Source organism: Rhinoderma darwinii, chromosome 9 (genome assembly GCF_050947455.1).
Source record: "Rhinoderma darwinii isolate aRhiDar2 chromosome 9, aRhiDar2.hap1, whole genome shotgun sequence".
Taxonomy (NCBI): domain Eukaryota; kingdom Metazoa; phylum Chordata; class Amphibia; order Anura; family Rhinodermatidae; genus Rhinoderma; species Rhinoderma darwinii.
In genome coordinates, this window is record NC_134695.1 from 72596605 (window position 1) to 72623096 (window position 26492).

The following is a 26492-nucleotide window of genomic DNA, read 5'->3' on the forward strand; positions in this document are numbered from 1 at the left end:
AAGATGACGTTGCAGGCTATGTGACGGCTGCAGCAGTCACATGGGATGAAACATCATCCCAGGAGGCCGGACTGGAGAAGCAGGGAATTCTGGGTGAGTATAACTGGGGTTTTTTCTTGCTATTTTTGTGGCGGAATGGCTGCTTTTTCGCTGAAAGTCGCAACACGACTTTGTTGCGGGTTTGGCATCCCCATTGAATTTAATGGGGAAAACCCGCAACGAAAACGCAGCATAAATTGACATGCTGTGGTTTTCAATTCTGCACCGCAGGTCGATTTTATTAACGTTTTCGCTGTGGTTTTTTTCCGCAGCGTGGGCATGAGATGATCTAAATCTCATGCACTTTGCTGCTACTCTAGACCGTGTTCACATGGAGGATTTTGCAGGCAGAAATATCTGCCTCAAAATGTCTTCAGGAATTTTATGGTAGATCTTGATCAGCCTGCACTTTCTTGCCGCGTTTTGGGCCCTGGGCAAAGAATGCAATGAAAAACTTCTCTCTGCCTCCCATTGATTTCAATGGGAGGTGAAACTGCGGCAAGAAAGAGACGCCTCCCGTTGAAATAAATGGAAGGCGGTTTCGGACGTTGTTTTGGTGCGGATTCCAACGCGGTTTCCACTCCAAAATCAGCTCCAAAAAACTCTGCGTGAACTTGGCCTAAATGCTGCACAATTTCCACAGCGCTAAGATACCCGGCCTAAGATATAAAGTAACTCAAGATCAGAACAACAGTCTGCAGATTTAAAACTTTAAGTTAACGCTCAAGAAGTAATAAGTTCACCACTCAATCCAAACACTGCACACATCATGAATAGATCTCTTTATTTTAAGTGAAAAAAGCATATTATGTGATACATCAAGGTACAAATATAATTTTCTTCAATTTACGAATAGCAACATAAAAATATAAATTGCGAGACAGATAACAGCATAATACAAAATAACGCCGTGTACATTGTGGCAGCACTTTAGAACTGCAGACAGGATGAAGTCAGCCATTGTACATTAGCCACTGCATTTCTCCTAACCCTCAGGTAGATTAGGCATGATGTATATATTTCCATCGGTTCTGGTTGATTAGATAAGTGATCCACAATTTCTAACGCATACTTCCATCCAAAGCCATTTCCAACGACTTTTCTCAGTTGTAATACCATCTTTTACCTGTGGCGAGCTTTTCCAAGCACATCACTTTAATAGCGCCCCCATAATTAAATCTAATGAAAATGAAATGTTTGACATTTCAAGTGGAATAACTTTGAAAAAAAATCATCCTACACAATTGAGGGATGCCTCATTTTAATCAGAAAAGAGAAAGAAGGCATTATTTCTGTGTGACAAAATCAGCCCATCATGGCTGCACCTTCCATGTCTATGGGCAATGAGTGCACTTTCTATTATTAGTTTTAGTCGTTTTGTATTATAATTTATCCTTCCACATTGTGCATAGTGAATACAATAAACACGTCATGTGATGTAGCATAAAAGTAAAAAGTCCCAAAATACTAATTGGAATAAATAATACTAATAAAAATGTAGTGTTTTAGTAAAATGTATGTTTCTTTAACATCTTAGCTCCTGTTAATGCGTGCCATGCAACTCTACAATACACTGACATGGGAAACCCTACATATAGTGGCCAAATCTTAAATCTGTATTTTAAAAAATCAGCCATTTTGCTTTTCTGCACAGCCACTTATGGTAAATTCTTGGTCCGTAATTGGCTACTATAGTAGCGGTAGTGACTTGACTAGAAACAATTGTATCCAATGCACTAATTATCATGTCTGCCCTATTATTGTGTATATGGCTGTCTGACTTAAATAACCCCTATTGAAATGCCCTATTAGGGCATTTTGAGTTATGGCAGGGGCACTCATTAGAGACCGCCCTCTATCGGCCATTGTGAAGAACTGCAACAAAGAATAGTTCTGGAGAACTCGCCCCGTCCATGCATTACAGCAACGTCAAATGGTGCCATGTAATGGTTCATTTAAGGAACTTGGCAACCTCTTTATATCTTAGAGGTGTATTCTGGGCATAACTGATACTGTATTATGACTAGCGCAGAGGGGGAGGAGCATGACACATAGGTTCAAAGGGCACCAAAGTGTAATGCTCCGCCCCCTTAGGCCATACACTAGGCATAACACAAAGTATCCGTTTTGTCTGGAGTGTTCCTCGATACATATGTTGCAACCAATTAGCTATTCTTAGTTGTCAGTATTTAGAGGGAAAGAAAATATTTCTTGATTCACTTGTGCCATTTTTCTTGTGTAGGCAAAACTCTTAGTCTTAATATAGGACGGAAAACGCTATGTATATAACTAGAAATAAATATTAGCTTATAAAAATAATTTCACCACCAAACCTTGCAGTTAAGACATTTTTTTAAAGAAAACCCTGAAAATCTATTAATGTCAGTCTGCAGCCGGTAGTGCCCAGCCAGGCCCCGGCCAATTATCACAATAGGTGATATAAGATATTATTATTGAAATGTTATGCGACCGACTTTCCTCGCATGCAGTGTGTGTGTGTAAATATAGCGCCGCTTCCTATGGTAACATGACTTACAATTAAACTATTCGTAGATCCTGCGGGGGATCGTCTTAATATTATACAGACTTGATTTAAGAAGGAAACACCTGACACAATGGCCTGTGTGTTGTGTATCGGTGGCAGATTAGCAGCACGCCGAGCGTTCCTCGTATATATATATTTCAACCTCTTAATTTTCACAGCAGGTAAATTACAGACCTGCAGCAGTTATTCATTAGTGTAATTTTGCAAAAGCCATAAATTATGTGTTAAATGAGTTGAGACCAAGACATTTTCATGTAAATTAACACCGTCAGACGTCGCGTGCGCTACATATTATTTTCTCGACAACATTCAGGGGGGGAAAAAACGTACAAATTGTCGATTTAGAGCTACCATTTATAGCGTATGTCATTTCAGTGCTCTTTGATTTGCCGTTATTTTCCATCTGTAGCAGCCAAAGTGACAGTATGTTGCGCTATTTCAATACAATGGTCTTTTTTTTTCATTATGCACAGTTCTAAAATCAATCCACATCTAAGGGCATGTTCCAAGCTTGCGGATTGGTTGCAGACTTTTCCACGGATTTGCGGGCAAAATCTTTCTTCCCGCCACGTCTGAACTTACCCTTTGGGTGAATTCACGTATTGCGGATGTTCTATGCGGATTCTGCACTGAAAATCTGCAAAAATTATAGTGCAATGCATATTGATGGGGTCTTCAACACCTCACCCACATGTAGCGAAAATATCTGGGATTCAGGGAGCAATGCGCATTTTAAAACGTCTCAATTCTGATTTTCACAGCGAATTTCACCCTTTGCAACGCAAGTGGCGAGATCTCTGGCAAATCTGCAACAATATCCACCACAGATTTTGCCGTAGATCCACGCTAGTTCCTGGCAAAATCTGTTCCATGTGAACTAACAAGCTGACCACACAAACCACAGGAATTACATGCAAAAGTTAAAAAAATGGATGTTAAAAATTGCATAGCAGACAAATAACTTTGTATCTATTTTACATCTATGCTTAATTATAACAACTGGTGTATGAAAATTGCCTATATTTGCTGCCTTACCTAGAATTAAACAGAAAATAAAGGGGAATTCCTGCTCTACCTATAAGTCATGGTCATAAGCCAAAAAGTCAAGTCTAAGAGCACCATGGGAGATATTTAGTAGCGCAATTCTACTAGACTGTAGAAATTTACATATAATAGGTGAAGACGAATCTATGTCCAAAGAGCAGAGGACAAGGAACCGCAGGAATATTTGGTCACCGATTAGAAGTGATGTATCTTTTATAAATGATTCTACGAGGAGTATGAAGAGAAAAATGTAGTGAAGCTTTCTTTATTGCAAAGCGTTTTAGGTCTGGACCAGTTTCGAAATTAGACAAAATAAATGTTACAAAGAGAATGATGTCCCAGTAGTAGTAGTAGTGAAAGTTTCTTTATTGCTACGTGTTTGAAATGGACAAAAAAAACCTCATCAGGCACAAGTATAAATTATACTGTCGATAGAGGATGGTCCAGCTACTAAACCTGCAGTAATAAAAAAACTTTTGTTACTAAGTCTCTTTGGAGCATTTAAATTCATACTCTTGCTTGTTTCGAGGATCTGCAATTAAACTTGTTGCAATTAAAATGCCTTCATTATTACTTTAAACCTTTACTGCTACTTCTAGGTTGTGACACTCTTTATAGCAACTACATTTATACTGGCCTGATACTGGTCGCCCCCTGGAACAAGAAATCTTCACTGCTGCTTCTGGGTCATAATAGTACTTGTAGTAGTTACCAGCTTAATGAAGAGCTTGGTCCAGCCCCCAAAACGCATAGTAAGGACTTGTCCACGCGTAACAGAATGCTGCAGAAAACTTTCCGCTGCAGTAAAAACGCACCATTTCCTGCATTTTTTACTGCAGAAAATGGTGCGTATTTTGCTGCGTTTTTCACAATGCTGGGAGATGGAGTAGGAAAAATGGGAGATGAAAGAGTAGGAAAAATATGCACCGCAGGTTAATTTCTGCTCTGAATATTTACGCAGCGTGTGGATGAGATTTGTTCAATCTCACCCACTTTGCTGCTATTGTATCCTGCTGCGTATTTTCTGTCTGCAATTTCGTTCGGAAAATACACAGCAATTCTGCTACGTGTGGACGAGCCCTTATGCAGAAACCTTTCACTGCTGCTTCTGGGTCGTCTAAATTTATGCTGGAGCTCGATGGAGAGGCTGCTCTGGCACCAAAACACGTAGCAGTAAACCGTTCTTCACTAACATTTCTAGGTTGTTTCAGTCCTTGCAACATCTAGATTTCTGCCCAACAATATAGTGGTACTTACTGTAGAACAACACCTCTGTGTCGTCCTCCCTTTCATCACTATAGGTACAATGGCACATGTATCCATTATTTATGTAGCCTTCATTAGGTAACTCTCTCCACCCCCCCCCCCCCTAGGAATGTGTGGTTTAAAAAAAGAAGAGCAGATAATATTCTAAAAAAAAAACCGTTGTGAATATAAAATCACCCATTTATCTTATGCCCTATAAAAGCAAAGTATTTGCTAAATAAAGTCTGTTGTGGCAGGGGTACCGTAAAAAGAGCATTTCGCGTCTTAATTTTTAAAAAAGTCCAAGTTAAGTATTTTCAGCTTTCCTGAATTGTGTCTGGGAAAGCTGGGTGGCAACCTATATGACTGCTAAAACAGATCTCAAGGGTTGTCACCCAGCTTTACTTGACTCCTGAGCTACAAAACTGCCTGGTTATGCAGCGATATGCAAGAGGTGGATTTTTTTTCCCTTGCATAAATAGGCATTATTTACTATTCAAAAGCCTGGAAAAGTCGCATACATATTGGTTGTCACCCAACTGAGCTGAGCAGGATTTTTTAAAAAATTGGAGGGAAAAGAAATTAGGGTGAAAATGCCCTTTAAATGATGGGTGGAGTCAAAAAAAGAAATGACGATATAAAAAACCAGCACCACCTACTGAAAACATATATAAGTATGTAAAGTTAAAGGAATTGTCCAGGATTAGAAAAACATGGCTGCTTTTTTTCAAGAAATGGCACTACACCTGTCCATGATTTGTTTCTGGTATTGCAGCTAATTAACTTTTATTGTCCTATTCATGATACTGATTATTATATGGGGAGGGGGCAATTAAAGGGGAGGGGGCTGCAATACCAGGCATAGCCACTACCAAATGCATGGCACGGAGTCTGGAAAACAATAAAGGGGTTGCAGTGCTGACCTGAGTGCTGCGGTCCCTTCAGTCAGCTAATTGGTGGGAATACCGGGAGATGGAACCCCACCAATCTGATATTGATAGCCTTATCTGAAGTATAGGCTATCAATATCAAAGTCCCAGAAAACACCTTTAATAACCACTTATCCTATACCTGGATTGGTTCCCAGCTGGGTTTTCCTGATTGACAATACTAGACAATCCTAGAACAGTAGAAAATAATCCAAAAATATATAAAATGTTCCCTTTTTCTAAAATAATTAAATAAAATTAGTGAATGGTTGTGAAGTTTTTCGGGCCTTTTTTCTGAACTTCTGCCTCGCGTTCCGATGCGGCGTTATTCCACACTACGATATTTGGTGAACAGATTGTAGAGAACTCTGAGAGTGGACTTCAAGTCACAGTTCACTATGTCTGAAGGTAAAAACAGGACATCATAAGGTCAGAAAAGATCACTGCAGAGGACAAAAAGACATAATACGATGGAGACAGAACTAACCTTCTGGCCTTGGTTTTGGTTTCTCTAAGCCGCCATCTTGCATGAGTTCAAATGAAAAGGATACATTTAGGACCTGGAGAATAAAGTAAAGGGACATCAAAACTGAGAAGGATCGGAATATACATAACAGCACAGAGTATTTCAGGAGAGGAAGGTGCTGAACTTGTGAGAGGTTAGAGACAGAGTTACATAGTGTAAGGAGCAGAGTCCTCCTCCAGGAGCACAAAGTATTTCAGGAGGAAAGTGTGCTGATCTGGACTGTTACATAATGGAGGGACAAAAGTCCCCAGCAGCACAGAGTATTTCTTGAGAGCAATGCACTGATCTTGTAGGTGGTAGTTACAAGTAAAGTTCCAGGATCTCCTCTGGGGTTGTGAATAAGTTTGATTTTCCCTTTAACAAATATTAAAAAGTGACTGTTACATCACAAGCTAATTATCTCAGCTTCATGATGGGCAGAGGCCAGTGTCACCACTATTAAGGCTGGTTAACACTTTGCTGCCCAGTTCATTATCATTACTATAATAAAATGTATACACCTATATTACTACCGTATCATTCATTGCTGTAGTGGAGACACATCCTCCGCAGTTCACCATCATTACTATGTTACAATGAACAGAGGTAGCAAAGTATACCCAGGTTTGAGGCATCCTATTGGTCCACAGCCTCCTCAATGCCCGCCCCGTTCATTCTTTGATTATTTTCTTTGTTCCTGAATATAAAACTCAGTGCTCGTGCACTGCCCTCCGCAAAAATGGTCTCCCTGGAAAACCCCTTTAACTCCACTCCAATAACTTGCTGCAGCGTGATATCATACAACAAAAGCAGTTGAAAGTCATGTGAAACCTTCTTGCCACAGTGTATTTAATGTGTTACGAGTCAAGTTAAAGAAATCTACAGATGTAGCCATATTAATCTTGAGTTTTAACGCATTAAATACAGTGTCAAGAAACTCAACTGTCACTGGCTTTTCAAAGCTTTTGTTGTGTAATATCACGCTGCAACAAGTTAGTCAAGATAAACTTGGCTACATCTGTATTCTCCTCTATTACATTCATTGCATCCTCTGCAGTTCATTTCTGCCTAGACAAACCCCTTTACAGAATAGCAGATGTTACCTATTAAATCAAGCAGCGGCACAACTGTAACGTCGGTGAAAACAGATTTTATTAAATGGGTTATTCGGGTTATTAAAATTGCTGGCCTATCATTAGGTTAGGCCAACAATATTAGATTGGACCCCTACCGATCTAATATTAATGGCCTATCCTAAGAATAGGCCATACATTTTACTAAACCTGTATAACCCCTTTAACTTGTCTCCTTCAGAAGACGTACAGAGAAGAAAGAAGGACCTCCGGAATGACATGGATAGTGTACAGATATATCCATAACATTAGACCTAGCAAGTGCCTGACATACAGAATTTAGATTTGCTTATATGTCTCCATGACAAAAGAAACTGTGTATAGTCTAATCTTGTAGTCACTCTCTTCATACAGTCTCCTACTTCTTCCTAACATGCCGACTGTAGGTTAGCATAAAGTGGTGACAGACTAAATAGTATGACTGCAGAATGAGACTGCACAGGATTTGTACGTTGTCTGTTACCATGGAGACTCACAGGCCTCCATGCGAGCTGTAGAAACAAAACAATAGGATTTTTTTTAAATTAAGGCCTATTGTAAAGTTGCTTTATCTTTTATTAGATGCACTGGAACAATAACAAAACAAAGAAACTTAGATTGCAAAGGTGGACATAGCATTTAAGAAGTAATTGTGTTAACAAAGCAACATGGATCAGTCATCTCAGTATACAGGAAACTATATAGGGTGCTGAATATATATATATATATATATATATATATATATATATATATTCATCAGGACTTCACGAATATACTGTATAAAAATATTAATTCAGAGGTGCAGATGTTGGTTCTCATCAGCTACCAAAATGGCTGCCTTGGCAGTGCATACAGTAGAAATCCATTACAATAGAGACAACTGGAGATATTAAAAGAATTTGTGGTATTACCTTTTGCTCAAAGCTGTCTGGAGTGAGGAAGAAATTGTAGAGAGGCACAAAATATCCTTCCAAAAGCCCCATCAGTAATACGAGATAGACGCCATCTGCAAACTACAAGGAAAAACACAAAAGCTTAAGGTTTGAACCCGACCGCTGTTAAGTCAAAAAATAGGGTTTATGTTACCACGGGCAGCACAGGGATGACATTCGTGTGCTGTCAGTGTTTCATGCATCAAATACATTGAAAAGCAGAGAAACACATTTAAAAAAAAGTGCTTGCACCGACGTGAAACATAGGCCACACGCAAAGCACACGGATGCCAATACGCAACGCACAAGAAATATAGGAATAACGCTGCATTATTTTTAAACGTGCAAATCGGACACACGCGTTTAAATGTAGCCTTATAAGAAGGGATCGGCCAAAGAGGAGAACACTAAGTTCTAGCTAAGTTTAGGGTCGTTCGTGATGAAATAAAATGTTCAAACATGCAGAAAATTCAAAATAGTTATAAAGAAGACTGTAAAAATAATGATTTCTTACCTGAGTCTCCAACTCTGTCACTTCCAGGTTTAGTTTATTGAGGTGTTTATTAACAAACGTTATCAAAGTCTAAAAATGAGAAGAAAAACAAATCATTCGAAGCAATAGACTCCACCCTTTCACAACTACAACTCCCAGCATTTCCTGGCAAGTGGAGGCTTGATTTGTTTTTCTCCCCTTCAATACTGTTTACATTACTGCTTGCTCTGGGGTTGCCATGGTAGTAACAGACAAACTCTAGTGGACAGAGTATCATGTGACCTCCATTCATAAGAGTGGAGTCACATGACAGGAAGTCCATGCACAGAAGAATGAGTCTATTGGTGCTTCCAAGGACACCCCAGAACAAGGTGGTTATTTATATCACCACCGCGGATTGGAGAACAAAAAAAGGTGAATGTCATAAAGTGTCAGTATTGTGAAATTTTTTGCGCTTCATTTCTTAGAAGAACAGCACCCCTTAAATAAAATGTTGCCAACTCCCATAGACTGTACAGTTAAGAGGAAGAACTATGTATCTAACCTTTTTCACTACGTTGAGTTTATCCGGTGCGTGGTCAAAGAGCGTATCAAATGCATCTCTCTCTACACAACAAATATAATTCAGTATTACAGAGGTGACGGTGATTTAATAAATTCATACTTTTTTTTTTTTTTTAACAATCACAAAATTGCTAATTTTAAAAACGTGTAATTAATTGAACATATCCTTTTAATTAAGCAGGGGATCTCCCTGAGATCAGATGTAATTACTGGGGAGCCGCTCCATGTCTAATTTTGCTGCAGGGGACATTTTTATTGTTTTTCAAGATCTATGTTGCCGGTCAGTGGATAAAAACATTCTTGCTTGCGTCTCAAGGCTGATAGTCGGTGGTTCTCACAGCTTAAGGTTTGTTACAATCGTATTCATTCTAAGAAGTCCTGTGTGAGCTAAACACATGAGCAGCATAAATCTCCCCCCTGTCCTGTTTGCTACAATGTACTAGAGTCTATTCAAAGGGTCCGGTCAAACCGCGGCTTATTTGCCACGATTATCGAAAAATCATAGCCACAATGCTTCGGTTTTTCTTCGATTTAGCAAAAAACAAAGCATTTTGCAGCGAGTTGTGGTAATTGCAGCATTAAATTTTTATTTCACCGCACCGTGTGAATAGACCTTTAGTGCAGGTAAAATGTGTCGGCCTGAAGTCCAGACTGTTTAGATCACAGAGGATTGTCTACACTGGATACAACTGTAACAAACTATCAGCTGTGAGAAGTATTGGATCCGTCCGGGCTTTAAAGAGGCTCTGTCACCAGATTTTGCAACCCCTATCTGCTATTGCAGTAGATAGGCGCTGCAATGTAGATTACAGTAACGTTTTTATTTTTAAAAAACGAGCATTTTTGGCCAAGTTATGACCATTTTTGTAGTTATGCAAATGAGGCTTGCAAAAGTCCAAGTGGGCGTGTATTATGTGCGTACATCGGGGCGTTTTTAATACTTTTACTAGCTGGGCGTTCTGATGAGAAGTATCATCCACTTCTCTTCAGAACGCCCAGCTTCTGCCAGATCACGCTGTGACGTCACTCACAGGTCCTGCATCGTGTCAGACGAGCGAGGACACATCGGCACCAGAGGCTACAGTTGATTCTGCAGCAGCATCAGCGTTTGCAGGTAAGTAGCTACATCGACTTACCTGCTAACGCCGATGCTGCTGCAGAATCAACTGTAGCCTCTGGTGCCGATATGTCCTCGCTCGTCTGACACGATGCAGGACCTGGGGAAGTGACGTCACAGCGTGATCTGCCAGAAGCTGGGCGTTGTGAAGAGAAGTGGATGATACTTCTCATCAGAACGCCCAGCTAGTAAAAGTATTAAAAACGCCCCGATGTACGCACATAATACACGCCCAGTTGGACTTTTACTTTTAAACACACCCACTTGGACTTTTGCAAGCCTCATTTGCATAACTACAAAAATGGTCATAACTTGGCCAAAAATGCTCGTTTTTTAAAAATAAAAACGTTACTGTAATCTACATTGCAGCGCCTATCTGCTGCAATAGCAGATAGGGGTTGCAAAATCTGGTGACAGAGCCTCTTTAAGCTTCTGGATGTAATCACAGCGATCAGAGGTCTTGAAAATAGTGAGAAAATTTAATATTAAATATATAAGAAAGTTGCCCTAATGGCGCATGTGGGTAAAAGTTATCCAAAGTGGACAACCCTTTCACAGATTGCATGTATACAATAAAAGTAATTTAACCTAGCACTTTATGGTTTGGAAATCCTGATAATCTGGCATGCAATTAAAATAGTCCAGTGCCAGTTTAGAAAGAATTTACCTAACAGACTGGCACTTGACAAGTCCGTGGCAAGTCTTTAGTGACTCTTGAAGATCATGATTATCGAAGCAGCCACTCTAATGTCAGCACATTGATGTCCACACCAGCGAGGGCATTGGAGACTTCCCTAGGATTTTCAGGAGCTGTTAGGCCTCATTCACAAGAGTGTGTCCGATTTGCGCGTGCAAAAAAACAGCCATGTTTCACGCATATGACGTCCGTGTGGTTTACATGTGGCATCAGTTATTCTCGTCCGTGCTTCTCACTTCCTGGTTTTAGCTTTTTTTTTTCCCCCTCTCCATTTGTTTAGCAACTGATGCGTAAAACACGGACAGCACGCGGATGTCATCAGTGTGCTGTCTGTTTTAACGGACACATTGACTTCAACGGGCGTTGAGGTCTGCAAAAACAGACCAGATTAAGACATGCAGTGAGTTTCACGCGACGGACACATGCTCTGTCAAATAACACGGATGTGTGTATAGCCACGTTGAAATGCATTGACCAGTGTGCTGTCCGTTAATTAAATGGACAGCACACTGACGTGAAGTACGCTCGTGTGAATAAGGCCTTAGGCAGCAAGTAAGCAACGCTGTCTGCGAGTGCCATTCATTCTAAAGTTGGGGCTATCTGGCACCTCGGCAACCAAAAAAAGTCGGATTATCAGATTTATCCTTTCTTTGTAAATGGCCTAAGACCCCATGCACACGAACGTGTTTTTTTCGGCCGCAATTCCCCCGAAAATCCACGTGAGAATTGCGGCCCCATTCTTTTCTATGGGGCCATGCACACGACCGTAGTTTTTACGGTCCGTGCATGGCCCGGGAACCCGCACCGCAGAAAGAACGGGCATGTCCTATTACGGACATCTTCTGCGGTCCGGGCTCATTGAAAACAATGACGGCGGCCATGTGCATGTCGTACGATTTGCGGGCAGCCCGTGGCTGATAGTCCACTGACAGTCCGCAGCCGCCCGACCCGAAAATCACGGCCGTGCACACGGCTACGGTCGTGTGCATGAGGCCTTACTAAGCCTTTTATATTAAATGGGTTGTCTAAAGGGGCGTACCGATCAATTGCCTGGCCCCACGTCTGGCCCCTTTGGTGAGCAGCGCCAGGATGTTGTATGTGACACCATATAAGATCCTGCCTACACCCGGCTTCAGGACTCTGTATACGGTGCGGCACAGACCACCTAATGTGGCAGCCTTAGTGGATTCAAGGTGGGCCCACTTCTCCTCCAGGCCCGGTCACGGTCGCACTCCCTGTGACTGCGATTGTTACGCATCTGGTAGTCTGGTTTAGAAAGCCCATTTTCATACACCTTATTAGGGAATTCTGAATTAATATAGGGGGGGTGCGGGGTTTCTCTGTTCAGGATCCTCATCCCTTGGTCAGAGTGGTTACATGGAAGATCCCTCTATCTGGAGGACCTGTCCTGTCCTGCATCACACAGACAACACGTAGATATGAATGGACACTGTGTAAGGTTTCATTTCTCCTGTGGTGGCGCTGCAGGGAAACTGAACACTTACTGCCAGCTTTCGCCACAGATTACAGATGATCGCTGGAGATCCCAGCAGGGGGACACTTATTGTCAAGGGACCCTTCTAACAAGTAGGGATTATACAAAGCGTAAAACTCTTAAAGTTATGATACGAAAAATAGCACAGAAACAGATCAGCCACACATTCTAATATCATTAAACGCCCAGTACACTCACCGTGTCTTCCGGATAAGGCCCTTTGAAAGTAAAACATTAGAAATCTCACATTAGTTCTAAACAACTGAATAGTATATTAACAATACTACAAGTTGATCTCGGAGTGGATGATAGACGAATAGCATGCAAGCAGTCAACAGATGAGTAGACAGTGGACAAGAATTTACAGCACTCACTGAGCCTATCTGAAAACTATCCCACAGCAGGGTAAAACAGCTTGGCAGAAGACCAAACACACAGGAAAGGCAAACAACCAAGTGGAACTACTGATCCCAGGATACACGTTAAACCACTATACAAAAACTAGATCTCTCAGAGGACCAAGAGTTCTAACAGTACAAACAATAGCAGTCACCAACAAGAATGTGGAAAGAGTTTAGCACATGCCAGAAACAATATAAACATAAACAGACCCTGAGTAATCCAGGCTTGAAGTATATTAACCAGGCAAAGCTAAATTATGACTAAATCCAGACTTTCAAACCAAAAGGTATTGCCTAGCATCGCCCAAACACAAAGATAATATATATGGCGGTACGATTAGCAGAAGGACTTCTGCTAATCAATGATTTCTGTTAACGACTAACGCAGACATGCAAGTTTAAAGAGGCTCTGTCACCAGATTTTGCAACCCCCATCTCCTATTGCAGCAGATAGGCGCTGCAATGTAGATTACAGTAACGTTTTTATTTTTAAAAAACGAGCATTTTTGGCCAAGTTATGACCATTTTTGTATTTATGCAAATGAGGCTTGCAAAAGTACAACTGGGCGTGTTGAAAAGTAAAAGTACAACTGGGCTACTTTTACTAGCTGGGCGTTGTGTATAGAAGTATCATCCACTTCTCTTCAGAACGCCCAGCTTCTGGCAGTGCAGACACAGCCGTGTTCGAGAGATCACGCTGTGTCGTCACTCACAGGTCCTGCATCGTGTCAGACGAGCGAGGACACATCGGCACCAGAGGCTACAGATGATTCTGCAGCAGCATCGGCGTTTGCAGGTAAATCGATGTAGCTACTTACCTGCAAACGCTGATGCTGCTGCAGAATCAACTGCAGCCTCTGGTGCCGATGTGGCCGACACGATGCAGGACCTGTGAGTGACGTCACAGCGTGATCTCTCGAGAACACGCTGTGTCTGCACTGCCAGAAGCTGGGCGTTGTGAAGAGAAGTGGATGATACTTCTCATCAGAACGCCCAGCTAGTAAAAGTAGTAAACACGCCCCGATGTACGCACATAATACACGCCCAGTTGTACTTTTACTTTTCAACACGCCCAGTTGTACTTTTGCAAGCCTCATTTGCATAAATAGGCCAAAAATGCTCGTTTTCTAAAAATAAAAACGTTACTGTAATCTACATTGCAGCACCGATCACATGCAATAGCAAATAGGGGTTGCAAAATCTGGTGACAGAGCCTCTTTAAGAATTTTACACTCAACCAAGTGGATGATGTCCCATTTTTGATATCCCAAATAAAGGACTGTATTCATGGTGTCCTGGTCAGGCTGGTACATTAGGGCATGACAGACCTCTGCTTCCCCCTTAACGTCATTGATATCAGCATGTGGATTACGTTTCTCACACACATCTGTTTTGCATTAAGAACCAGTAGACAAAAATGATGATCACATACTCAGTGTCACCGGTGATCTCCTCCTGGATCTGGCGAGACTGCAGCATTCCATCCAGCTTCTGAAAGAGTAATCACAGAACTGAGAATAGACCCAATACCCAAAGCAGAATCACCCCACGTATTGGATTAACAATGAGAAAATTGTATTTAAATTCATAAAAAAGTGATGCAATTAAAGGGTACATATACTTTTGCAACCAAATGTAATTACTCCAAAGCATCGAAAATAAATCAAAGCTATTTTAAAAATAGTACAAGCACTATTTCTCCTCCCTCCCCCTCTACCCTCTCCACGCAGGATATATTTATACTTCATAGTAAATTGAATTTTCCAAATATATGCAGTGTTCTGGGGACTATTATCCATATGACAACTATTGTGTGTCAAGAAGGCTTACAAATATCTCAATTAAAGGGGGATAATCTGATTTTAAAATGATTAGAGCAGTCACATGAGGACGCTCATTCTGGAGGTGGAGACACACACTACATCTCAGTGACATCACATGATTATTTACTTATAACAGATTTTATTACCTAAAAACCCTTGTTTACATGCAAAATTACTATTACAATATGCTGTCATATTGGCCAAAATCCAATACTCTTTTTATGCCTGAAACAGTCTAATATTCATAGCAAAAATCCCAATGCCAGTCTGCAGCACATAAAGCAAGAACATATTTGTTGTGAAAAATACCTGTCTTATTACAATGAAGACTAACCAACAAAACTCATTTTATTTCATTGACCAGATAAATGTATCGAGTTTTGCCTACCTGTACAACGACGACTTGTATTGACACATGATCAGGGAGCCTGATGGGGGCCCGGAAATACTGAGATAAGGCAACCAAAAGATGGAGAATGGCTACTACCGATTTGGCATGAACAGCTGGAATATAAAGAAATTAGTGGTAAGATAAACCTGAGGAACTCTTATATGAGAATGTCACGGTTACTCTGCTATCGGTGTGGAGGGGACAAGTTAATCTGTGGTCACAGGTATAGGACTTAGTATGGAGTTTTTTAGGGTTTTTTTTACAAACAGATACAATGACTATTTAATTCTGGGGTAAATCAACAGTACCAGGTGCTGGGACTAGAGATTAATACTGCTTTCTATACAAGAGATGTGAAGCACTGTAACCAGTATCAATATGTTATAGCACTTGGCAAAGTGGTTTCCATTAAGGTTAAGTAGTTGTGAGGAGATGTAGTGGCAACTCACAGTCTACATTCCACTTAATGCTTCTTGGAGGTAGTTTCAGGGTCTCATTGATCTTTTCTAAGACAGTTTGAAGTTTCTGCTTCTGGGCAATTTCGGATTGTGTGACTTCAGCTACGTTCAGCTTTTCGCCTTCCAGCTTCTCTGTATTCAAAAACAAAAGCAGAATAAAGAGCTTTTCCAGGCGGACATTGATTGCAGCCATGGATACAGTATTGTTAACCAAGGCTGGGTTCACACTAGCATGTTCGGTCCGTAAAGGACGGAAAGTATTTCGGCCGCAAGTCCCGGACCGAACACACTGCAGGGAGCCGGGCTCCTAGCATCATAGTTATGTACGACGCTAGGAGTCCCTGCCTCTCCGTGGAACTACTGTCCCGTACTGAAAACATGATTACAGTACGGGACAGTTGTCCTGCAGCGAGGCAGGGACTCCTAGCGTCGTACATAACTATGATGCTAGGAGCCCGGCTCCCTGCACTGTGTTCGGTCCGGGACTTGCGGCTGAAATATGTTCCATCCATTACGGACGTAACATGCTCGTGTGAACCCAGCCTTATAATCACTTACAGTGTTGTTCACCTCGAGCCTCCTGGTTCATGAACATAAGGTCATAATGCTCTTTTACATCCACTGTTCTGCCTATAGGGAAAACGGACACACAGGCAGAGCATTGGAGGAAAAAGAAGAGCTGCAGGGGTTAAAGTTTCGCAAAGCTGGGTGACAACCCCTAAGGGCAGTAGAATTATTACCAATTCTCGTTCTATGCAAGTAAAGCTTAACAAACTATGCATAGTGAAAAGTTCTGCTTCTTTCTTTTATACTTTATTTCATTCCTCACTATTTTCGATCTCTGCTTGCGGTCGGTGAATAGAACCCCCCCACCCCCAAAGAAAACAACTTTCAAGGTTGACCTCTTGTCCTGACATAGTAGCGTTTACACAGCTGAGGGTATGTAACAGTGTATCTGTGTAGGGATAATCCCCTGTAAAATGAACACAGCAGCAGTACAAATAGTCTCCTGTCCTGGAGTCAAGGCTAAGGTCTAGTTCACACAGAGGTTTTTTTACGTGAAAACCGCGTCGGAAAACGGGCTAAAAAAACGTCCGAAATCAACGTCCGAAATCTCCTCTCATTTATCTCAATGGGAGGCGGAGACGTTTCTTCCCGCAATTAGAAAAATAAGCTTGCGGGGAAAAAAGCGTCATGCTCTTTCTTCCGGCCTTTCAGTCTCTGATCTCCCATTGACATTGGGAAGCAGAGAAAGCGTTTTTCGCAGCATTTTTTGCCCGCAACACTCAATCGCCGTGGCCGATAAACGCAGCAAAAAAGCTGCAGGCAAGTCAAAATCTGCTTCAAAATTCCTGAAGACTGATGCATTGTAACAAGGTAGGTTTCCATTTACTGACAGCATGCAGAAATCTTTAAAATGGTGATACATCGAAACACAAAAGCCCATATTTACTAAGACTGACTTATTTTACGTCGACGTGGAAAGGGTAGTTGGCAAGATTTGCAAAAAAATGGAGACGCATGCCTCTTAAGAAATTTGGAACATTTTGACCACTCAGCGAGAGTAGAAAGATTGTTTGACCGTCTATGAGCAGACATAGATTTGCAGCAAAACTTTGTCCTTTTCACGGAATCTAGTTACTAAATGTGACCGTAATTACGTCTTCCGCGAGACGACGCAAAATTTTCTTGCCACTTTTCAATTTTGACGAATCAGGAGAAAAGTCTTAAAAAATTGTGCAAATTTGGTCCAAATTCGGATTTGACTTTTCAAAACGCATGAGGAATTGAGAGCATGCTGTGGATTTTCAAATCCACAGCATGTCAATTCTGTGGTGAATTTGTTTCTGATTTTCACCCTGGATTTTACCTGTTCATATGCATAGGGTGCAAAACCTGCATGTAACACATGGGGACTTTGCCACAGTTTTGCGTGAATTTGCAGCCACACAGCGGAAAATTTGAGCATGTCAAGGATTTTCAAATCCACAGCATGTTCATTCTTCTGCGCAGGGGCGTAGCTAAAGGCCAATGCAAAACCGACGAACCGCACCTGAAAGCCAACGATGCAGCACTAGCAGCCATGGGCGTTGCTAAGGTCTCAAAATGTCAGGGACAATAGCCCCAATAAATAAGAGGACGGTAAGTTATATTGTTACTCTAGTAACAGGGGCCCATGTATTTTATCACACAGGCCTCAATTACTATAGTAACTCTATAGACGCGGGGGGGGGGGGGGGCCTGGCTTTGGGGCCCAGGCGCAATTGCGACCCCTGCACCCCCAATAGCTACTCCACTACTTCTGCGAAAATCTTATGGATTATGGATTTTCACAGTGTATTTCACGACACGAACTGTCTGCAGCGTCTGGACTTACCCTAAGAGGTCAATGAATAGAATATTAAAATATAAAAAAAGCGACTCAGATTTAGATATATCAAAAGGGAAATACTATGTAGGAGAAGATTACATGGAAATATGTAATACCCACCAATCACAAGGTATAGGGGTGGGTAACTGTTGCCTATGCGACATGAATGGTGTGAGCCTTTATAAAAATAACTAAATTAGTGTAAATACAATTAGCTAATAAGTTAAATCTGAGATGGACTCGGGAGCTGCAGCTCTGTGCACATTGAAGAGCTGTGTGCGCGCGGCTTGAGGACACAGATGAAAAGAGATGAGAAAATGGATCAGGCCGGAGAGCATTGGAAATCAATGAGCCTCATATTAAACGCAGACAGGGTCACCAGGTTCTAACACAAAAAGGACCTTAAATGTTTTACTGAGGAAATCATAGACCAAAGCTGAAGCCTGGTTCTCCAGAGACACGTTTATAAGCCAGGTCAGGGAAAGGTAACAGTGGAGGGGTCTGTCATGACGGGATTCATTAAACGATGGAGAGAAATTGCATCCAGAGGTGTCAATGAGACCCATTTATAGCGAAAGGAACATGTTCAGGGAGAAAACCTCCCCACACAATGTAGAATTTACCTACAATGATACAATGTATCATGTATTGACAATAGATCTAATGTATTTATACTGACACCAGATATAATGTATCGTGTATGGACAATAAATATTATTTATACGGTCACCAGATATAATGTATACTATACTGATATTAGATATAATGTATTTATTATAACACCAGATAGAACGTATCATATACTGAATAGATATAATGTACTGCTACTAGATAATGTATAATGCACTGACACTACAAGAAATAATTTATTGATACTAAATACAATTTCTCTGACACTAACCAGAATGTATGATGTACTAACACCAGATACAATGTACATATAATATACATATTGCTGATGAATACTGTCATTTTCTTATTGTTTAGCTATCCTGATACGACAATATACGGATGCTGAAAGGTTTACTTTTGCCTTATTGTCTCCATAAAAAACGAATATACATATTGGTAACGTGACAACATTTTTTGTCTATCCTTGGCCTAAAATAATATAATAAAACTCCTTGAAGTTCTCTCCTGCACAGTGTGACAGCACCTCCCCATTTACCAGTGTGATGACTTCTGTATGACAATGCTGCCTGGTATAGTGAATGTGTAATACAGACCCCAGATGTTTTCACTCAGACGTCCCTGAACTCTTCACCGCCCCCATTTCTTAATTCAAAGTTTTCCTTACCAAAAAGTTTCTGCAGAACCTGCCCGTCATAGAGATCCTCCGCAAGGTCCTTCACTATAATTCGCTCTCCCACCAGCACATCATTAATCCAGTCGATTAGAACCTGGGCAGACAGACAAAGTCACAAACATTAGTGGCCTCATACAAGGAAACGTTTTATCCAATTCCGTGGGAGAAATCCTTTTTAGTCAGAAAGCAAAACACTTTACAAGGTAATGCGAAAATTGCTGAGACGACGCAGCATCAGTTTGTTTATTCCGCCAGAACTGGGAGAGCGGGCGCATTGACCAACTTCTATTATACTTTTTAAACACGTTACACGGATATTATTCAAACCATGCCCGGAGGATCATGGGAAGCAACAGATAACCGTGTGTACTCTACCTGCGTATAACAATTCTGCCACATTGTACAGGACTTGTTTAACGTGCCGAGTTATACGAAAACACTTCTGTGAATAGTTGGAATATTTTCGCTGCATTATTCTCTTTCAAAGCTTCATTGTCTGAGGCGTCCATTGTTACGGATGCAAAGAGCTGTAAGCGGTTGCCTTTAAAAAACTATATTATCAGGAAGTGCAGTCACTTCAGATCATACATATGTGAAACACGACAACGTTGGGAGTATTCGCTGCAGGGAGAAATCGTTCAGATGCTACAGAATTATAAGAGGAAGCGACAGACAGACGCACCTGAGGTATAATGAGGCTTCATGGGCCTTACAATATACGGATCAACACTGGCATGACCACTGATGGAAAAATGGCCGCCTAGGTTTTCTCCTCATGGGAAGTCAATTCTAACATAAGCACAAGGAAATAAAGATCATGTGACCTCTCGAGACAAAATGGCTTCCTCTACGTAGATAAACATGCCGGGGAAATGTGAGACTATAGATAAAACCGGAAAACCATTTTCATTTTATTATGTAAATGAATCATTGTATAATAAGTGCTTCATTTTTATGATACACTTTGTTTTTCAGTTCCTCACCATATTTAAGATCTCGCTTGCTGTGAGTGAATAGAAACATTAGTGTTTACATCCAGGGGCTGAAAACTGGTACACACACAATACTTCACACAGCTTAGTTTGTTACAAATACATGCGCAGTACAAATTGTCCTTATAAATTTGCTACAATGTATCAGTGCAGGGCAATTATGTTCAAACTATTTAGCCCACAGGAAATTGCATAACAGGATACACATGTAACAAACTCTAAACTGTGTGAGCAAGACTAAGGCCCTATGCGCACGACCGTATTTGTCATCCGTAACTATGGACCCATTCATTTCTATGGGCTACGGACACCTTTCCGTATTTTTACAGCTGGGTGTCCGTGCCGTAGAAATGATAGAACATGTCCTTTTATTGTCTGTCATTTTGTCACGAACTCCACATTTGTGGTTTTCTTCTTTTTGCGGATCTGTAAATATGGGTGCATTACGGACACTGTTTTGTATATGCGGATGATTATAAAAGGATTACAGATCCGTATTTACGGATGGATGAAATTTACACACGATCGTAAAAAATCACTTCTGTTGTTTATGGGAAGGTGTCCGTCCCCTAGAAGTGTGCCGCAAAAAGATAGGACATGTCCTATCTTTTGCTTTTTTACGGCCCGTGCTCCCATACTACGTATGGGAGCATGGACCAAAAATGCAGGCAGCTATCCGCGGCACTCATGTATGAGGCCTAAGTTACAATTGGGATTCAGCTTCTTGATGTAAACAAAATTGTTCCCATTCACTGATAGCAAACAGAGATTGAATAAAAGTGAAAACGCCTTATTATATGTAATATATACTTACTGTCATGTTGAAACAGCACAGAATAAATAACAGAAAATAGTTGTTACCTTCATGAGCTCCTGTAGTCGGGGGTCACTTCTGGAGTACGGGTCAATCATGGTCCTCACCTCGTTCTCCTCTTTAGTAAAAATAAATAAATAAATTACATATTATTGAAGTCATAATCAATACCCAGCAAATACCAGTGCAGTGAGATGGGTACAACTCACCCAGCATGGTGTCCTCCGGGTCCAATTCATAAGGAACTGGATTAAGGGGCAGGTTAATGGCATTGATGCCTTCTTCTTGGAGATCGGATACTGGAAAAATAAAAACAGAAAAACAACGATAATATTACCACCGAAACGAAAGAATATGTCTACTTTTGCAACAAAAAAAATGTATTGCTACAATGATTAGGCATCTCCTACTGATGTGTATACAGCTCCTATGCAGACATATGTGTCTCCATGGATACAGACTTAAAAAAACAAAAACCTTTGTAGTCTGATCTTGCATTCAGATGGTTAAAAAGAAGTAGGTGAATGGCACGATCAGACTACACGGCTTTCGTTTGTAGTCTGATTAGAAGCCGTATATGCAAAATGGTGGGAGATTTTTAAAATCAAGACTATTTGCAAAGTTGCTTCATTTCTTTTTTATTTTTAGATGCATTGAAGCAAATGGTTACAAAAGTGTTTTTACCCTTAAATGTGCACCAGTTACAGATTTAAGAGACTAAATTTCCAGCATTTTTTCGGCCCGGTATCTGCTCTGACAGGCCACCACAGAGACATTCTCAGTTAATTGAAAGTATTTTTCAGGAAATGATTCTGTACAGGAACATCGCTCCTATGCCATTATCTGCTGATTCCCTGCCAAGCAAATATGCAAACTGCTCTACAAATCTCTATTTGCTTTCCCAGCGCACCAGAAAAAGCCGCCATTATGTGGGACAGGGACTCATTTTAAGTGATAAACAGAGCACAAGATGATGTAATTACATCAAGACACATGCAGGGAGCTTGCAGTCCACAGGCACTGACCCACCGAACGGGATTTCCACGTAGCCCTGGCACATTGGCATCAGGGCCAATGTTATCATACCACAGGAGCGCATTCGCTGTAATGGCCTCAGAGCAGCGCTCCAGTGATGTTAGTCCTCCACCCGGGGAAAATACTCCCATTAGATCTATACACTGAATGCCAGACTGTAGAAAATGATTTATCGACTGACCACCACAAACTTTATGCTGAAGATGATCAACGATTTGGATCACAGAAGCTGCAACATTGTATACGATCAATCAGAAGTGTAACATGAAGCTCCTGCACCCAATGCAAAATGTGTAACAGGGCCCCTATCTACCATGTGCAATTTATAACACTAGTATAGGCTTCTGTTAAAGATGGGACCCTAAGGCTTGAGCGCGACTGCTACCTTTGCACCCCATAAGCTACACCCCTGCAAAGAATTATCATCCAGAACCCTAGGCCGATAGGGAGGAAAATTTTGACAGTGACAATTCCAACTGTCCAGCATAGGACTGTCTGATAATCTAGGATTATCCAAGGCCGCAAGTAGGGCGATAACTAATCTGATCTAATGGTAACATTTGCTCTATAGTTGACAAATCTACAATGTTCAAATTTTTTATATATTTTCATTAAATTTCTGGTTGTTTTGCTGATTTTTCTAGTTAATTTTACCATCCAGAAACCAACAACAAGCTGCTGTTGACAGATCAGTTATTGAATCTAAATAGAAAATGAAGCAACTTTGCAAATAGTCTTGATTAAATTCTTCTAGTTTTGAGTCCACTGCTCCCTTGCAGACCTGTGTCTCCATGGTTACAGACTACAAACAAACCCTGTGTAGCCTGATCTTGCAGTGATGTGTTAGGCCTCATGCACACTTCCATCACCGTTTTCACGGCCGTTTTTCACGGATCCGTGTGTCCGTGATTGGAACCGTGTGCTTCCCGTGTGTACTCAGTGTACACTTCCGTGTTTCAGTTTCCGAGAGGAAACAAACCCGTTGACACTATGCACACAATATTGTGAGTGCCGCACATGCTATTCCCTATCCAGCGGTAGTCACTGTCCAGGGTGCTGAGAGTTATTGCTGATCAGTGCAGCCCCTTTAACTCTTTCAGCACCCTGGACAGAGACTACCGCTGGACAGGGAATACCATGCGCGGCGCTCACAATATAGATTAATGGTTCATTACAAAAAAAAAAAGTTACTACTTACCCAGAACTCCCAGCTTGCCTGCTTCTTCCTCAAGTCCGGCCTGCTGAGATGACGTTTCAGACCATGTGACCGCTGCAGCCAATCACAGGCTGCAGCGGTCACATGGGCTGCCGCGTCATCCAGGAAGGTCGGACTGGATGTCAGAAGAGGGACGTGTCACCAAGACAACGGCCGGGGTACGTATGAACTTATTTTTCTTAATATCGCTGCGTTCCAGCACTGATCAGCAGCTTCTTCTCTCTATCAGTGCTGACAGAGAGAAGGGGCTGCCAATTAGTGCAGTGCAGTATCTGTCTGTATGTGTACCTGTGCCCGCCCGGCCGTTGCTAGGCAACGGCTCCGTCACACACGGAAGCCTTGTTTTTTTGACAGCCCCATTGACTTGTATGGGCCACACGGTCACGGAATCTCGGACCAAAGTAGGACATGCTCTACTTTTGTCGGAACGGAGCAACGGGACCGTCAAAATAAACTGAAGTGTGCATGGCCCCATTGAAATAAATGGGTCAGGGTGCTAGCCGTCTGAAAAACTGCTAGCACCCTGAAGGAAAAGACTGAAGTGGACATGAAGCCTTCTATCTTCCATTTGCCTCCTCTTTTGATGTCTGTAGGTTATCAAGAAGAAGGGACAGTATGCCAAGACTGCAGAATCAGACTATACAGGGATTTCTTTGTAGTCTGGAACCAAGGAGACAAATAATTCTACAAAGGAGCTGTATACACAAAACGGTAGGGGATTTTGACCAATACCATTTGCAAAGTTGCTTAATTTTTTTTTTATAAAAAAAAAAAAAAAAAAGAAAAAGAAGGATTGCATAAGCATACATACCTTTTAATGTCTACCGTATAGTTTGTTACCATATATTGTGCTGGTCTAATGCAGCCAGATAGACCCCCTCAGTGATGTCTTACATAACAGTCTATCTGCATCTTGTAAGACTGCGTAACCTCAGCTCTGCACCAAGGTCTGAGATGACATCCTATAGCTGGTTATATAATTCAGCTCGCTCTGCAGACAGGACGCTTATATAACAGATTCCCAAATAAGGCATTTCCCCCTAAATTCACCAGGAAATGTAAGTCCTTGAGTCGTCCTCGTCTGCCAATTCATTAAAAACCCTGCTAGACTTGAGCAAGCACCACACTCACCTCTTCTACCAAGGTCACAGGTCCACATGACCGTCCACAGACCATGAAAACCCAAAGCTAATGGCCTAAGAGAAGGTCATGGCGACGGGAAGCATTTTTTGGGGTAGTTATTCTTTTTGCTTTGTAGAACTTTTAAAGTGTCATATGTCAAAACACTGTTACTTTTTACGTAAATGTCATATCTGAAAGCTCAAGCACCTTGTTATTTGAGCATATAATGTATATACTGATGCAGGAGAACGGAGTTCGCAATTTGGCAGAACTCCCCGTGATAGGCGAGCAGTGAATTTCCACAGGACTACAGAAAACCTATAAAATTAATCACCATGCCCAGAAAAAAAAATGGACAGAGATCAAGTCAGCTCTGCTTCATCTGAATGGAGCAAAGCGGAATTTGGCACCACGATGTACATTATAGCCCTAAAGAGTTTAAGTCACCACAATGTTTTATGCAACCCCAAAAAGCTAAAATTAGCACTAATGCAAAAGAATTGAGCAGAGCTGAATTTGTCATCATGAGGTATAATGCAGCTCCAAAAAAGTTTGATAATTCCAGCACCAGTTTATCTGTGTACATAGATGTAGCAGAGCTGAATTTGTCACATACCTGCTTTTTATGTTTTGTGCAGATTTACCTTCAGTCTTATGTAAAGTAGGCAGACATGATATCACCTTGAGCTGTGCCAAATGTCAAACCCAGCTCTGCCACATTTACACATTGGTCTATAAATGTCAGACGGGAGGACGTTCTGGAGAAAACACCATTTATACTGTCGCCAGGCTTTCGAATTAAGTAGTCGACATTCGTGTTTTACACAGAATATTAAGAACACCTAGATTTAGGATGGACGAACGTTCACCGTCAACGACAGGTAGTCATCGAGCATTTTCCTATGAATTCATGTTTGCTGCCCCTCTAAACTTAGTTGCAGCTGGTATAAATGGCGCAATTACAACTGTGAGTACCCCCAGGTAGTAATAGCACCATAAGGCCATGCGCCTCCCCTAGGATATATCGTCTTACCTTTAGAACACAAAGCACCGCAACCCATTGTACATCCACCCAACCGCGGGCATGTTTTCTGCGCACAGATTGATGTTTAAATGACAGACAGAGACGTCCGGCGAGGAGGACGACGCTGCAGAACGACACCAAATCCCATCTTCACTGACAGCAGAGCAGCGATGGGAGCGCTGACTGGTCGCCTGTATAATTTAATATGGAGCCACATGAGAATCACGGATAATGTGCAGAGCGGCGGAACACGGCCTCCCAGCGTCTGCAAGCTACAGCCCAGAGATAACGTATCCTGAGCTCAGAGCAGCCGCCATGTACTAGCCGCAAGCAGGGAGACTCAGCCTGAATACAGATCAACGTGAGGACCCGAATATCAGGTTTATACACACAGGGAATACAAGAAACCCTCTAGGGGGTTTGTAAACAAAACAGCGTACCCAAGGGCTCATTCAGACGAGCGGGATTCTCATCCGTGTGCTGTGCGTGGAAACAACGCATAGCACACGGACCCATTGATTTCAATGGGGCCATTCACACATGCGTGAGTTTTCAGGAATCGTGTCCGTTGCGTGAAACTCACCACGTCATATATTGGTGCATTTTCACGCACCTACCTCGCCCAATGAAGTCAACGGGTGCGTGAAAACCACGGACGCACATCCGTGTGCAGTCCGTGTTTGATGCATCAAATACATTGAAAAAATAAAATAAAAAATAGAAGTGCTTGCAGGTGCGTGAAAAACATGACACGCAAAGCACATTGATGCAAAAATGCACAAATTTACACGCGGTTTTTACGCACGTAAATCAGTCACACTC

The 26492-nt window shown here is 41.6% G+C and overlaps 1 protein-coding gene and 1 long non-coding RNA gene across 4 annotated transcripts in view; one reads left to right on the forward strand and one right to left on the reverse strand.

Annotated features, from left to right (window-relative positions):
• The window catches only part of LOC142660993 (uncharacterized), a 61867-nt gene extending 40184 nt beyond the window's left edge, over window positions 1-21683 (forward strand). Inside the window, exons 3-4 of one of the 2 annotated variants that reach the window (XR_012850602.1) lie at window positions 15306-15467; window positions 16427-16723. This is a non-coding gene — a long non-coding RNA (uncharacterized LOC142660993). Of the gene's footprint in view, window positions 1-15305; window positions 15468-16426; window positions 16724-19148 lie in introns of those variants that run through there. The other variant, XR_012850601.1, reaches the window with a different exon arrangement.
• The window catches only part of PARVA (parvin alpha), a 54461-nt gene continuing 28775 nt past the window's right edge, over window positions 807-26492 (reverse strand). Inside the window, exons 1-13 of one of the 2 annotated variants that reach the window (XM_075838142.1) lie at window positions 25680-25838; window positions 21483-21572; window positions 21321-21391; window positions 19459-19561; window positions 15782-15922; window positions 15330-15445; window positions 14551-14609; window positions 12916-12935; window positions 9389-9450; window positions 8866-8934; window positions 8331-8432; window positions 6290-6362; window positions 807-6204 (exon numbers count right to left, since the gene is read on the reverse strand). In XM_075838142.1, coding sequence (XP_075694257.1) covers window positions 6128-6204; window positions 6290-6362; window positions 8331-8432; window positions 8866-8934; window positions 9389-9450; window positions 12916-12935; window positions 14551-14609; window positions 15330-15445; window positions 15782-15922; window positions 19459-19561; window positions 21321-21391; window positions 21483-21572; window positions 25680-25707 — 1011 coding nt within the window. In that variant the 5' untranslated portion in view covers window positions 25708-25838 and the 3' untranslated portion in view covers window positions 807-6127. Of the gene's footprint in view, window positions 6205-6289; window positions 6363-8330; window positions 8433-8865; window positions 8935-9388; window positions 9451-12915; window positions 12936-14550; window positions 14610-15329; window positions 15446-15781; window positions 15923-19458; window positions 19562-21320; window positions 21392-21482; window positions 21573-25679; window positions 25839-26492 lie in introns of those variants that run through there. The other variant, XM_075838141.1, reaches the window with a different exon arrangement.